This window comes from Haplochromis burtoni, unplaced genomic scaffold, assembly GCF_018398535.1.
Source record: "Haplochromis burtoni strain Fernald_Lab_line unplaced genomic scaffold, NCSU_Asbu1 Contig_26, whole genome shotgun sequence".
Taxonomy (NCBI): domain Eukaryota; kingdom Metazoa; phylum Chordata; class Actinopteri; order Cichliformes; family Cichlidae; genus Haplochromis; species Haplochromis burtoni.
The window spans coordinates 2,380,977-2,396,238 of record NW_024582387.1 but is presented as its reverse complement, the minus strand read 5'-3'; the positions used below and the strand labels follow the sequence as shown (position 1 = coordinate 2,396,238).

Sequence of the window (15,262 nt, the reverse complement as noted above, 5' to 3'; positions counted from 1 at the left end):
GTCCATATTGATGTTGCCACTGACCTTAAGTTGTTCCTTTTTCCAGTTATAAAAAGTCTACAGTGATAAACCTTTTTTTTCTGAGTCACTGATTGCAGTAGGGAAGGGATAACAGAGGACACTGTGGTAAATTGGATACTGTCAGAGGTACTATATCAATGTTCAGCTCTATAGTTTTCAAATGAAGGTAAATGAGTGTATCAGCTTCTATAGCTGTAATTTTAACTCATTTTATCTGTCTGACTGTGCAGGTTGGCAGGGAGGTGTAAAAAAGGTCTCTGTGAAAGGTTTATCTAGTTAAGGCTTACAGATTATGCCTGTTAATTAGAAATGACTAATTACGGTGTTGATCCTCAGCACATAATGTGTATAATTGAGGTTCAGTGCGGACACGGATGGATTTTGCTATCTTTCAAGAAGGCTATGAATTTATTAATCATTGTTGCTGCCTTTCATGTTGTGTATTGTTTTGTTATTTCGCTTGTGTTTGATAAAAATTGTATTCACTCATAATTTTATTAATGTGCATTCTCGCACATGCTGACACGTAGATGTTCTGCACAGGTAAAGGTGGTGCATCTGGCTTCACAGCAGACCCCAGCCAGCTGAAAGGGGAGATTTACCACACAGCGCTGAAGAAGAGCTCCCAAGGATTTGGATTTACCATCATAGGAGGTGATCGCACAGATGAGTTTCTGCAGGTGAAAAATGTGCTCAGCGACGGTCCTGCTGCCCAAGACAAAAAGATGGCATCTGGTGAGCAAAACTTTTGAAAATATGCTCACAATTTACTACAGAAAAGGACCAGTAAGAGCTGATACACTTATTCAAATAAACATTAAAATCCCATTTAGCTGGAAGGGAGATCCATGTGTTCGCTAATTTCTGCAAAGTTGCTGAAAATTCTTTTGTAGCTAACGTGTACCTACTGTGTTACCATGATGCACCTTCAGGTATCAATTTTAAATCTGTGGACTTCACTTAACCTAACACTGCCCCATGAGTTTCAGTAAATAAAGCAATAACAACTTTAGCATTGTCAGGGGCATTGTTTTATAGCAGGCTGATTATGGTGGGCGTGAAACCATCTAAAAGCTTTATTGTTCAGGTTCTGATCTTGCCTTTGGGCTGTCTACATAAACCAACAGCCATGAGGCTGTGTGTGATGGTTACAGTAGTATGATGTGACAGAAATCTACGCCTGTCTCAGCTCCTGTTGTTGAATACTGTTCAGGTCTGTTCAACAATGTAGTGAGTAAAGAGGGGACAAGAATAAAGTAGGAATGAATGAGATAAAAGGAAACTCAAACGGTACCAGGAGCTGCCAAAATGAAAATATGAGAGAGTAGTGAAGGGGAAAAGGACATTTCAGAGAAAAGCACTGTCTGGCAAAAGGAGAAAGGACTCCTCCAAGAAAAGTAGAGAGGTGATGTCTAGATTAAAAAGCACGGGATTAATTCTTTCTTGTTACATTCTTTCCTTTCTCCTTGTCTTAGGTGATGTGATTGTTGAGATTAATGGGGTATGTGTGCTGGGGAAGACCCATCCAGAGGTAGTGCAGATGTTTCAGTCCATTCCCATTAACCAGTATGTGGACATGGTTCTTTGCCGTGGATACCCGCTTCCTCCTGACGTTGATCTAGACAGCGACGATCCTCTTCCCCCTCCTCCTCCTCCGCCGGACACCCAGCCCCAGCAGGCTCTGCATGGTGGAGAGGTGGTGACAGCTGTGCCCCTGATCAATGGACAGCCACTGCTTGTCAAAGGTGACGTCCTCCATGGCTCCTCACAGGAGCTCCACTATGTTACTACTGATGCCAGTGGCCGTCCTGTTGTGGCTGCTCTGCCAAACGGGAGGCAGGGTGGAGAAGCAGCCACAGTGATGCTCCAACCAGAGCTGGTAAGCGTGCCACTGGTCAAGGGGCCTGGTGGATTTGGTTTTGCCATTGCTGACTGCCCTCTGGGACAGAAGGTGAAGATGATCTTGGATGCCCAGTGGTGCCGCGGCCTGCAGAAAGGAGACGTGATTAAAGAGATCAACAGGCAAAATGTGCAGTCGCTTAGCCATGCACAAGTGGTGGACATCCTTAAAGACTTACCAGTGGGCAGCGAGGTCAATGTACTGGTGTTGCGAGGAGGTGAGAGACTGAAATAACAACACATGTTTGCACTTGTCTGTCTGATTCACCCTCATGCCTGTCTTTCTATCTGCCTAACTTTTTTTTTGTGCATCTATAGATTCATGTGGCTCACTAGCAATAGATCCATATTGTCTGTTCTTTCTCAGCAAGCAATCTTTGTTTTTCCTCCTCAGTGTATCCCTCTATTATTCTTATGCTTTTATGCCCTTGTGTGTGTGACATAATATGCTATTACTGTCAATGCAACTCCAACAGTGCCCATGGGAGGTGAGGTCAGCGTGTTGATACTGAGAGGAGGTGAGGTGGTGTTGTGGCTGGTTGGGGGGCACTGACTGACTACACACTGTTGTTCTGTAGAAGTCTGGGTGATGCCACTTTGACTGCGATCTGTGTAAGGTCACCACAGCAGAGAATGCTGCCTTTTTAGCTGAATAGATCTAACAGTGCCACTGTACTCTAACTCTTGCAAATGATGATCAGACTCAATCCATCAGAGTCGTATTTTCTGGCATGCAGACTCTACATGTTTAACATTTCTTGAGTGTTCCTTCTCTTTTCTTTCATTTAATCTACATCTTTTTTATGACAACTCCCATTGAGGTGTAATGCTTTCTGTTACAAGTGAGTGAGCAGGAATTATGTAAGTGTGGGGATGTGCTTTATTCCAAGTAGCAAAGAGAGGAGAGTAGACACCCTACAAATGTCTCCTAAATCCATCCCCTGCCACCCCAGGGATTTACTGTGCTAGTCGATGAACCCTGGATTGGCTTTGATCATCAGCAGAGCGAAGGAGATCTCTGCATGCTTCTTAGGGATCCATAGCTAAATGGCTGTAGAGGGAACGTCCTCAGGGGCTTCCTCCCCATAGCCACACCTCGAGCCTCTGCCTCATATCCCAGAACACCCACGCTACGTATGCTCACTCTTTTGCCGCCATCACCACTTCCTGCTCCACTGACGCACTGCATGACCCCACAGTTAAAGCAGAGCTGGGCTCAGCTTCGTCCAGCCTGTCCAGTTAAAGCGCTAATGCTAGTTTTAACCCTCATTAGACAATTGCCTGTGGCGTGGAAGAGGATCCCTGTGCTCCTGTTTGTGGGATTGGTGGGCATCAGTGCTTAGAGAAAGAATAGAAGAAAAAGAGTTGTGTGGGAAGGTGTGTGTCATGTGTATGTATGGTACAGTTGTCTTATTTCATGCCATTGATGACTCTGATGTTGGATTGGGAATTTTGCAATGAAGCGGAAAAACACCGCTGTGTCTCCCCTTTTACATCAGGCTCCATTAAGCCCTCATCAGCCGTGTTAGCCCAGCTCCACGGGACTCCAGGCTCTAGAGCAGTGTTTGTTAATTCACTTAAAGCAGGGCGTTGAGATGGGGGGGGGGCTCAGATGGAATATGTGGGTGTGCTGTACAGTGAACAGAGAGCAGGAAGGGAATCTTCAGTCAGTGAATTATATGCATGAATCTCTAATGCCCTCACCCACTCTCTTACAGTTGATTTGTCAGCACGTGTAGTATCTTGATATTTCTTATGTATCTTTAAACGCACATGAATGTATTTTCCCTAATGGATGATTCTTTAGTGAGCACAGCTCTCGAGTTTAGAGCAGCACTGGTTTATTTTTATGCTCGCTCTCTCTGTCGGAGAGTCACTGCCATCTGGTGGACAGTGACTCAGTGACTCTTGTTCCAAATCTTGTTTTCATTTCCTAATACGTTTCTGTTGTCTGTCTGTGTCTCTCCATAGGTCAAACATCGCCTGTGAAGAGTCTGAAGCCTGTGAGTAAAATCTTATCTTTGTCTATTTCTTCATTATCGTTTCCCCACGGGGGATATATCCCTCAATTTGATTTCAAAGCGTTTTGTCCTTCAGCCTAACCAGCTTCTGTTGCATTGAATTAAATGATAGCAATAAATTTGAATATTGATTATGTTTCTGGGCGCCTTCTTTTGTTTGCTCTGAAAAACAATCTTAATTACTTCCTTTCTGTATTCGTAGTCTTACGGCTATTGTCAGGGGACTGCAATGGTAATGAAGCATGGATGAGCCTCTGTAGATATCGTGGTATTATTAATGCAACAGTTTTAGATAAGAAACTTGCCCTTTCTGCCTGAAGAGGCCTGTCATAGCCTTTGGGGAAATCTTTACTTTTTAAAACATATTGTATCCAAATCCCTTTGCTTAGAATTTAAAACAATAGGAAGTAAGTAAAGTGAAACTGCTTGATGTTTTCATAAAAAGTGACCTTTATTGCTTTTGTAATCCATCACCGTTAGATGCTCATCCACTAGCTTTTGATAATGAGCCATATTCTACATAAATGGTTTTATTTTTTGAAAACATGAAGCAACATGTGTCTGTCAGAGACAGGAAATGACGGCCAGTACAGAAACTCTGGACATTGTCACAGACTCGGCACCTCAGGCCTTGCCTTACCACTCCAACACAAGCACCCTGCGCTCTGCCGATTCTCCCAAACGAGATGCTACAGAGATATACTTGAAGTCCAAAGCTCTTTTGGAGAGCAGACGTAAGTTTAGGCCAGCATCACTTGTTCATATAATTTTGTAAACCTTTTGTCGTTCTGGCCAGCTTTAAACACTAGGAAAATTATGCCCACAGAGCCTCACGCCAAAGATATAGATGTTTTTCTGAAGCGGGACATTGAAACAGGCTTTGGCTTCCGTGTTCTGGGAGGAGAAGGGCCACAACAGCCAGTAAGTGTATAAATGAGTGTCTTGAAAGTATATTTTAATTTCTGGTTAAAATTATACAATTTTATGTATTTATTAGACACTGACCCAGTGGTCAGGGTCTGTTATTAACCCCATATCAGAATGTATTTCCCCAGGTGTACATTGGTGCCATTGTGCCTAATGGAGCTGCAGAGAAGGACGGGCGTCTCAGAGCTGGAGACGAACTTATTGGCATCGATGGCGTGATGGTCAAGGGTCGTTCGCACAAGCAGGTTTTGGATCTGATGACCAACGCTGCCCGAAATGGCCAAGTTATGCTGACTGTTCGTAGGAAGGTGATCTACAGAGGTGAGTAACAAGCCAAGCAAAACCTGGCATGTTTGTCAACTTTTTGTAATTAAAAGTACATTCAGGAGCTTTATTGCACTAGATTTTTTAATTTATCAGATTGGATTAGAGTAAAACTTTAATGTGCCCAAGTTTGCTTTATAGGTAGTAGTCCAACACATACACACATACTACACAGTGTAAAAACCTAATACTGGGTCCAAATGTACCAATGTCACCATAAAAAGTGAGGGAGACATTTCAAATTTGGTTTATTATTAATATCTTACGCATGCCATGCAGACTAGGAGCAGGCAGGAATCAAACCACCAACCGATTAGTAGATGACGAGCTCTGCTTCTGAAGTACAGCTACTCCAGACTAAGACTGCTGAACCAGCAAATCATCAAAAATAAACAGTAACAACATGTTAATAATGAATGCATGCATTTAAACTGAGTTGCATGAGGTGTAGCAGGTCAAAGAAAAGAGCACTAGGAAACAGAATGTGTCTCTGCACTTGCCATGCATTTTCATTTACTCCAAGTAACATTTTGGATATTTGGGATTAGTTGAGTTACACAAAACATTTATCCTGTTACCAAGATAGACACTGTCCAGCACAATCATCATCCATGTTTTGTAGACCTGTAGACCATATAGTTCAAAGACAAGACAGTTCAAATCGTCTCAGATTCCTCAAGGATACACACCTCAACACTCAAATTTTAAAAAGAATTGTTCAAGACAGAAATGCATTAGCATCTGTATCCTTTCATATAAGATGTGACAGATGAAGATCCTCAGGAAATGGCCCCGGTGCTGGTGAATGGTTCTCCCAAACTACCTCGCCTACCGATGCCGAGTGCGCTGGACCACGAGTCTTTTGACATCACACTCCACCGCAAGGAAACTGAAGGCTTTGGCTTTGTGATCCTCACGTCCAAGAGCAAACCTCCACATGGAGGTGAGTTCAGTTTTTTCAGTCAGCTCAGTTCTCGTAATTCAATTAAATCAAACATTGTAGCATATTTCTGCATATGCCTTACTTAGGCTGAAGAAGTTGATAAGCATGTACATTTAACTAACCCATTCAACAGCCTCTTAATACACTTGTTGGTAACATATACAAAAAATGATAGGTCTGTAATTATTATTATTATTATTATTATTACTATTATTATTATTTTTTTTATTACAAATATATCCAGAAAATGGCTAGCTTCTGGCCTCAAGAGTATTTTTTAGAAAATTGAAAGACTTTTTTGTAGATTGAATCAAACCCTGACAAAACTAAGTAATTGTGGGACCCTTCTTACTGCCATTGTGTTGAAAAAAGACAGTAAACAGACAGTAAAAGGCAGCTTCCTAACGGTCACTCTGACCGGGCCTCATATGTCTTTATTACTGCCATTTCAGTTATCCCACACAAAATTGGCCGTATCATTGGGGGCAGTCCCACTGACCGCTGTGGCCTGCTGCACGTCGGGGATCGTATCTCAGCAGTCAATGGACTCTCCATCATCGAGCTCTCTCATAATGACATCGTCCAGCTTATCAAGGAAGCCGGCAATGTCGTCACCCTCACTGTGGTTCCCGAGGATGGTGAATATTTCTGAGGATGGTGCATTTATTAGAGTAGTTAGTGGGTCTGTTCAGTTCAAAGTGGCCTTTTAGTGGGACATTAGTTTTGCAGCCAGGTAATCAATTAAATCGAGCCTTCATAAGATATAAATATTTTATTATCCATATTAAAAATTCAGTTTCAAACTGAGATAGTTAGAAACTGAAAAATTAGACCCCTTCTTCACTGAAATGATTGTATGAATAAAAATAAAGCAAAATACCTGAGAATCCCTTTACTAGGATATTTTAAGGCTTCATTGAGGGTTGTTAAAGGGAAATAAATGCAAAACCTTTAGCTTAAAATGAGCATTAATCATTTTAGAAGAATTCTGTATGTCTGCTTTTTTACCAGTGGGAGTTTTCAGTATCAATATTATAATATACTGATTCTAATATGTTGTTAAAATGTATTTTAGAGTACAAGGGCCCTCCATCTGGAGCGAGTTCAGCAAAACAAAGTCCAGCTCTTCAGCACAGAGCCATGGGGCAAAGATCAGCACTACAGGATGAGCGGTAAGGATTTAATCCCACAAAAGAAAGCTGAGAACCTGCATAATTCTTCATGCATGTTTAGCGTTAGTAAGTTTTCTTGCAAGTGTTAGATTTTTTTTAAGTTATGCTAAACACTCAAAAGTATAAGAAAGTTGTATTATGTAATGCTGAGAAAGTGTAGACCGAGGAGGCAGCAAAAAGCTCTTAAATTGAAAATAAATTCAATTATGGTTATGGTGATGCTATTTTTTAATTACTAAAAACCTTAACGAATTCTTATAAACCTCCAGTAAAAGTCTCACCACAATAACTACTGAGCATGAAATAAATCGTGTACGTGGCAATGAGGTTGTCATACCCTCAGAGCAAAAAGCCAGAGAAACTATAAAGACACCGGTGTAATAAATATAAACGTGTGTAAGATGATAAGAGGTGTCGTGCGAGTACGCGCAGGCCTTTCCTATTTAACATTCAGCATTAAATTTCACTTTGTTTTTCATAAAAGCGTTTTCATTTGTTGGCCTGCGGCCTTCTGTTTACAAGTATCGCTGAAGGAATTAAGTGCATATGCTGTTTGTTCTAGTTATAACCTGGACATGGAGGAGAGAAAGGAAGGAGTCAACTGGTCTGACCACAAAACTCTTTCACTTGGTGAGACGGGGACGCTGTGTGTGACAGGGCCCAACCAGGTAAGAGCCATCCCCTTTTTTTCTTCCTTTCTTGTCTTAGAAACTATCAGAAGAGGTTATTTTTTGTGCTTACACCATCTTTCACAGGTTTATAAAGTTCATGCACTTATAATACTGATTCTTTTACGTTATTTTCAAGTCATTATGGTCAAAGAATAAACTATAGCATCTCTAATATTCTCTGATTCTCCTAATGAGGTATCACTGATTTCACAGCAAAAGATGTATGTTAGTACACTTGTATATGTCTAAAAATGAGTGTTGTCTTCATGCTGCAGGGTTGTCTGACAGTGGAGTTAGAGAGAGGGCCCAGGGGCTTTGGTTTCAGTCTGCGAGGGGGCACAGAGTATAACATGGGCTTGTACATCTTGAGACTTGCAGAAGATGGGCCTGCTCAGCAAGACGGAAGAATCCATGTGAGTGCTCCTTTTATTGCAACGTTTAAATGGACACTTCTGAGAGGTTGATATCACTATCACACAGCTGACAAGAAATTACAAACAAAAACTAATGGGGGAAAAAAAAAATCATAAAACACGATGCAGTGCAATCAGTGTATTGTTTTGGAGCTCATGTTATTATCCTCACCATTGCTACATGCAGCATGACATGCTATTATAGAAAGCATTCCTTTGCAGAAATGTAGTGTTGCACATTTAGTTTGTGAAGGAGAGTCGTAAATCAAAATATAATTTGTGTCGCCTCGCGTTGACTGAGATTAAACTAATGAATTGTGTTTCAACAAGTGCCACTTGCAGTGTTGTAGGGCATGTGATGTTTTCTGGTGTGATCTGTGCAGCGTTTTGTTGCTTTCATTGTGAAATGGAATTCCACGCAGCAAACAGCGAAGCGATAAAGACGATTTTGGTTTAGTTCTTTGACGTTTTTTTATTCGTGTTCATCATCATTTGTGTACTGTGTATGTCTCCACCAGTCTACCCATCCATCTCAGCAAGCATCCGTTTTTTAAGTTTGTGGCTGTTAACAGGAAGGTCACAAAGCAATTGACCCTGTATTTTCTCTTCATATGGTGGAGGTTCAGCAAAATTTGAATTTTCCCATGGGGATGATACTATCACATTATTATTACAGGAAGAGAATGGAGCAAAGTTCCCTAGTGGAAATCAATCCTAGGCCTGCCAGACTGTGATCTGTGGGCACGACTTTGCCTGTCTCAGGATGAAATAGAGTTCTCTGGACTGTGTAGCAACTACTGCATTTTTATTATTTAAAACAAGCTTCTTTTCTCATTCGGTGATCTCTGCTTCTCCGTGAAAGCAATACACACATGTACCTTTGAAATAATGAAAAAGCTGATTTCCCATCGGTGGAAAGATCATTGAAAGGGTCATCTGAGAACATATTCTGATGAGAAACAATAGCTCTTTTCTTCTAGTGAGGGAGTCAGTGTGAGAGTTGGTCCAAGGTCCTTTGTAGAAAGAATGACTTTCTGATACAAAGGGATCACACAGTGGTTATTTTCTCATCACTTTGTTGCTATCATTTCTTCCCGACAAAGACAATGCTCCCACACTGTAAAAGTCAAAGGGTTGTGTTGAGGTTTCCTTGCAAATTTTTGTCTTTGAATCTAAATCCCGGCCTGCTGCACAAACAGGCTTGTTCACTCTATCTGATTAGAGTCTATCAAACTGACATGTTTACAAGCTTTATCCTGAGTTATTTTGTCATCTCCGATAATAGCAGGTACCTCCAGGGTATTACAAAACTCTGTGTGTGTGTGTGTGTGTGTGTGTGTGTGTGTGTGTGTGTGTGTGTGTGTAGGCAGATGTGTGTATGTGAGAAAGGGAGTGTATGCATGTGTGCATGGCATAAAACTTTAATTTTGTGTTTCAGCAAGTGTTTCAGTGAATTTGACTGGCAAAATATGCAAAGTGTTCATAGGTATATTTTAGTATTACAATTGAATTTTCTGAATTACCGACAGGTTGGAGATGAGATAGTGGAGATTAACGGGGAGCCGGCTCGTGGCATTTCCCATACACGGGCTATTGATTTGATCCAGGCCGGAGGAAACAAAGTGGTACTGCTGCTGAGACCTGGGGCAGGTCTTGCTCAAGATGCGAGTGAGTACATCATTTGAAACTATTCAGTGCGTTGCATTTGATATGGGCAAACTTTGTGCTTGGAAATGTTGTATTATCACTCATTTTGGGGGTGGATTTAACAATGCAGAATAACTGGAAACAAAAGCATGTGGTTGCCAGTGGCTCAATGACATTTACAAATAGACATAATTGTAGACGTGCGTGTGTGTGTGTGTGTGTGTGTGTGTGTGTGTGTGTGTGTGTGTGTGTGTGTGTGTGTGTAAGGGTGTAAGGGTGTGGGTGTTATTTTGACCTTTTCCTTTGCAGTGCAAAGACAGCTCTTTCCCCATCATTCCAATTTTAATGCTTATCTAAACTTTCCGTCTGCTGGCTGTAGCTTGATACTGTATTTAGCTTTGTTATGAAACTGGTATGCCAAAGTCAGCCTGTTCCTTTAATATTTTTTTAATATTTACATGAAGTTTTAGATAGAAACTAAATTGTTTTATTTCCTAAAGAGTTTAGCTGCTATTTCCCAGTTTACAAGGAAGGAACACTGGCAGTAGTTAAATACATGCACAAACAATAAATCCACCTAATGATAATTACTGCATCCATTTGTTAGTTGATGGAGCCTGTTTTGTAGTTAAGCCCTCATTGATTTCAATGTGCTTTCTTTGCTGTGTGTGTTTTTTTGTTTTGTTTTTATTTAGTCATTAACTCTTTAACTGTCTGCTTCCTTTGGCGTTTCTTCTCTTTCCCCTGATGCAGGTAATACAACTTCCTCTACTGTGTGCTATTACACTGAGCACCAACACTAACACCTTCACTGCTTTTACTGGGCTCTTCTCTTTTACCTTGGTAATTTTTTTCCCACATGCTTTCCCACCTTTACCTCTATATAATATAATCTTATTTACTTTCCCTGTCATTCTGAATTTAAGTATTTTGTGTGCCATATTTATTATCCTTGCATACCTATGGTCTCCTCATGTCAAATTTGTGCTGCTCTTGCAGGTCGACATGATCAAAAAGTCATTTCACCCACAAGCTATTTTGGAGAAGTTTTCTCTGACACATCACCCCTTTCCTCTCCATATCCCACCGGGGCTTCCACCTTTGTTTCCTCTCCTTTCTCCAGCAAACTGACGCATTCCCGCAGCTGGAGCACACTTTCTCCACAAGGCCGCAAATCCCGCAGCAGCGGGGGTTTAAGCTCAGTGGAGGAAAGTGTTGAGTGGGCGGACACGGAGGGAGAAGGGCTCCTTCCCACCTCCAATGAGCATGTGAAGTTCTACAAGAGGACCAGGCCCACGAACGACTCCAGAGAGCTAAGCAGCCCAAAGAAAACAGAGGAATCTTTTCCTAAAGCCAAAGAGCAACTACACAGTCCCAAAAAGACTGAGAGTCAGGCACAGGAAGCAACAATGAACAGAAAAAGGGTGCCTATCACACAGACAAAAACGCAATCTGCCAGTCCTGGGAAGTCCGCTCACGTTGGACAGCAAGGGATATCAGCCCTGCAACGCACCGAGAATCAACAAGGCCTTCAGCAGAGATTAAAGGGTTCATCCAGTAGAGAAAGCTTAAGTCATGAAAATAAAAATGGAAAAGGGGGGAATTTTGAGATTGGAAAATACCCTCAAGGATGGGAGATGGAAGGGAGAAGAGAAAGGACCAAGTCTCTCCATGAGAAAGAAAGTTATAAAAGAAGGTCGATTGGGGAATCTCACCGCCACAGGACATTTTCTAGTACACTAAGAGAGAGCGAGAAAGGTACAGGTAAAGACTCAGGGCAAAGAGACGTTGATGCCAAGGGTAAACTTACAGAAAACAGGACTACGAGTAAAGAGACTATTAGCAAAAGAGAATCACCGCTGTCTTTTAAAAATGTATGGCGTAGGAAAGGTTCTGTGAATTCACCAAGAGATATAAAAGGAAGAGAAGACACATTTTCTAAATCCAAAGAAGACAGCTTAAAGGACAACTTTGTGGCCTCTGTAAACAGCATTCCAGGAGCCCCACAAACCCTGAAGGGACCTATTAGCCCTGGCCCTTGGAAAACGCCCAGCTCAGCCAAAATCCTCTCTGAGGCAGAAGTCCTCTGTGACCCTTTGTGATGGAATATTGAATCACAAGGACGTGAGCTGTGCCATGGAATATTTTACAGTATCCTCAGTGGATTATTTTTCTGAGTTCTTCCATAAAACAGAGAAGTGCAACATGGTGCCACATTTATCCATTTTAGACTGTGGCCAGATTTGTATTGTGGGAGCCCTGTGACATCACATGTGGCATGTAGCAGCTCCCCTCCGCCTTGTCTGCTGCTTTAGCATCTTTGACGTGGGACTTCAGCATATAGGACATGCTCGGGGCCTTGTCAGACCAGACATTCAGAAATGTGAATATGTGCCAATCCCGCGAGCCTCCTGTGGAACCACGACTACAAACAGCGCTTCACCCATTACAATGCAATGACCCATATGCAAAGAAAAGAGAAAGGCCCTCGCCTCTCGTCTGTAGAATATACAGTGTGACTCATCTAGGGTTTAATTTTGCTCTCAGTGTCATTGTTGAGTATTTCAACTGTATTCTTCTTATCAGTTTGCTCAACTGCATGCAGTCGGTCCTTCTGTTTGTTTTACTGCACGCGTTCTGTACATCGCTGAGGATGAACCCATTTCTTATTTATAATTTTCATTCTGATCACCAGGCAAATACAGCAAGTGTTACTGGGTAATCTAGACTGTTCTATGGCTATAGTCATGACACACCTTCATACAGACAGTATCATTTAAAAGACCAGAAACTTGTGGTTTGAGATCTTGTTTACCATGTGTATGATAACTAACCAGTGTGTAATTTATTGAGGTAATAGATGAATATATGTATATGTAGCTGTACCAAGCCATTCCGCATTTTGATAAAGACTTTCAGAAATTTGTCCCATGTTATTTGAGCTTTCACCTTATTTCCAATGTACTTCAGTGGTAGGAATTACCAATGAAATTTGTAGTTCATGAAATGTATAGATGTAACGTGCAAACTGCTGTACCAAATGTTTAAAATTGCTCAAAATGTGTCTCATTGTGAAATATAATATATATGTATATATATATATATATATATATTTGAATGTGTGTTTTGGAAATTCTATCTATTAATTCCATTGCACCACATCTGCCCTTGTAGCATAACAGATTGACCATGAGTTGTATTTAATTTGTGATGTATACTTGCTACCAAAACATTGCATTTATTATTGTTTTTTTTTTATTTTTTTATTTAATGTTTTTTTTTATTTTTTGGTTTTTTGAAATGATCACTGTTAAAGGGGGAAATGGCAATTTATGTAATGCTGTGCAAGTTCTGAATCATGTCTCTGGTTGTTTTACATTTGCTTGTTGATGAAAAGATAAATGAGGGTTTATATTGTAGGTACTGCTGTGTGATTATGTGCCAGGGTAGCTTGAAGGATGAAAGAGGCCAGAGAATGATGTGGTTTACTAAGATACCGAACAAGCTGCTGAAATAAGGCATGTATACAGAAAACTCTCCACCTTACATATTAAAGGGAGCCAATAGCACAGAGAAGACCAGTGTAGTTTTATAATGTGCAGTCTATAAAAATAAGAAATAGTCAGATTTCACTGTTACTTTAAAGAGGACATATTATGCTGATTTATAGCTCCATACTTTTATGCTTGGACACCATAAGAGTCGCTTTGCCTATTTGCCTAATAATAATACTCGTTTAAGTTATATTGGGCCGCTGTGTAGCATTCAGGTCATTCTCTGTCTGGAAAAATGTGTTTTAGTTCCTTGGCCCTTACCTTTATGCCAATTTTTTTTCTTATTGGCAAACAGAAACAGCAGGTGGGAGGGGCTGCTGTGTGTCTTTAGCATTCTTTCAAATAAAAAACTGTCTAAAAATAACAAACCATTTAGAGCAGTCTGAGCTTTTGGCTCACTTGGATTACTTGTGTGTACAATGACCTCATTATTTGAGGTTTGTGCCAGACAGAAAATGAAGAAAAGCATAATAGGTCCGCTTTAAAGGATTTTTGAAGTGATACGCAAATATACTCAACATACTTGCAAATACAACTTTGAAATAAACACATTCAGATGAGCTCAGGGAAAACTGAATTGTAGCAAATGTGTGATAAAGTCGTTATCAATGAGAGCTGAATGGTGGTTGAAGTCTGTGATTGTATAAAGGAGTTTTCAGGTTACAAATCCCTAGAGGATGTACTTTGAGCCAATCAGTGGTAGGCTTTTGTGCAATAGTTTGGTTGGTTGAATGAGTAAATCCAACCCCGAGTGCTGAAAAAAGTTCACTCTGGTTCAGAATCAGATAATATCCTCTTTTATTGTATGTCCCCTGCACTGTAGTACAGCTTTATGCTTTCATTTGAACAATTTTGTTTGACATCTCTGCATCATACTGTGGCCTTGCATTGCTTCATTAGAAAAAAAAAAGAAAAAAGAAAAACACAATCCTTGTGGTATCTTCTACATTCTGTAGGAACAGTAGATGTAAATGTTTGTACATTGTACAGCACCTTTATAAATACTTGCCGAGTGCTCTTTTGGGGAGAAAAAAATAGAGGTATATTAAATCGCTCCATTATTTTTTTATGTAAAAAAAGAGAAAAATATTTAAAAATGGATTGAAAAGGATAGGCAATGACCTTGATATGGTATTCTGTTCATGCACTGAAAAATAAAGTTTTGCTGAAAACATGTTTCTGGATTTGTTGTATTGAAACTGAGATGCACATAAAATGATAGTCATCATCTTATCTGTATAAATGTAAAGCAAATAACAATTCAAGTGTCACACTTTTGACATCTAAGTAATTTGTTGCATATATGATGCAGAAGTATATGCTACTGTTACTATGGCAGATTTCCAGTTGTCATGGTAACTGACTGAGCTATAGTTTTTCAATTACAAGAGAAGCTGTATATATTTCCAAAGCCATCGTGTCTCATGTGAACATATTTAGAATGAGAATGCGAATCTGCTCAGAGCCCCAGTGAAACCCTAAGAGCGGTTTTGAATCCTCTATAAATTTTAGGCACCATGAAAGGAATAAATGATAAGATCTAAATGTGGTTAGGTGTCCTACCATGCATTTTACACAAAGTTGAAACACTTCAGTAGAAGGCTCATAATGTATTACAAGTGCTTCGAAAAGATTTAACTGCAAATTCAAAGTTGTAAAAGAAGTACATG

The 15,262-nt window shown here is 40.4% G+C and overlaps 1 protein-coding gene across 5 annotated transcripts in view; it reads left to right on the top strand.

The window, feature by feature from the left end:
- LOC102305743 (membrane-associated guanylate kinase, WW and PDZ domain-containing protein 3) overlaps positions 1–14,766 on the top strand; it is a 122,677-nt gene extending 107,911 nt beyond the window's left edge. For 2 of the 5 annotated variants that reach the window (XM_042218997.1, XM_042218999.1), the window contains 14 exons: positions 565–756; positions 1,497–2,138; positions 2,397–2,438; positions 3,892–3,923; positions 4,510–4,675; positions 4,768–4,862; positions 4,982–5,189; positions 5,953–6,135; positions 6,588–6,773; positions 7,211–7,307; positions 7,870–7,975; positions 8,254–8,391; positions 9,921–10,059; positions 11,038–14,766. In XM_042218997.1, coding sequence (XP_042074931.1) covers positions 565–756; positions 1,497–2,138; positions 2,397–2,438; positions 3,892–3,923; positions 4,510–4,675; positions 4,768–4,862; positions 4,982–5,189; positions 5,953–6,135; positions 6,588–6,773; positions 7,211–7,307; positions 7,870–7,975; positions 8,254–8,391; positions 9,921–10,059; positions 11,038–12,140 — 3,329 coding nt within the window. In that variant the 3' untranslated portion in view covers positions 12,141–14,766. Of the gene's footprint in view, positions 1–564; positions 757–1,496; positions 2,139–2,396; positions 2,439–3,891; positions 3,924–4,509; positions 4,676–4,767; positions 4,863–4,981; positions 5,190–5,952; positions 6,136–6,587; positions 6,774–7,210; positions 7,308–7,869; positions 7,976–8,253; positions 8,392–9,920; positions 10,060–10,791; positions 10,882–11,037 lie in introns of all 5 variants that reach the window. The other 3 variants (XM_042219000.1, XM_014332279.2, XM_042218998.1) reach the window with 3 other exon arrangements.
- The last annotated feature ends 496 nt before the right edge of the window (positions 14,767–15,262 follow it).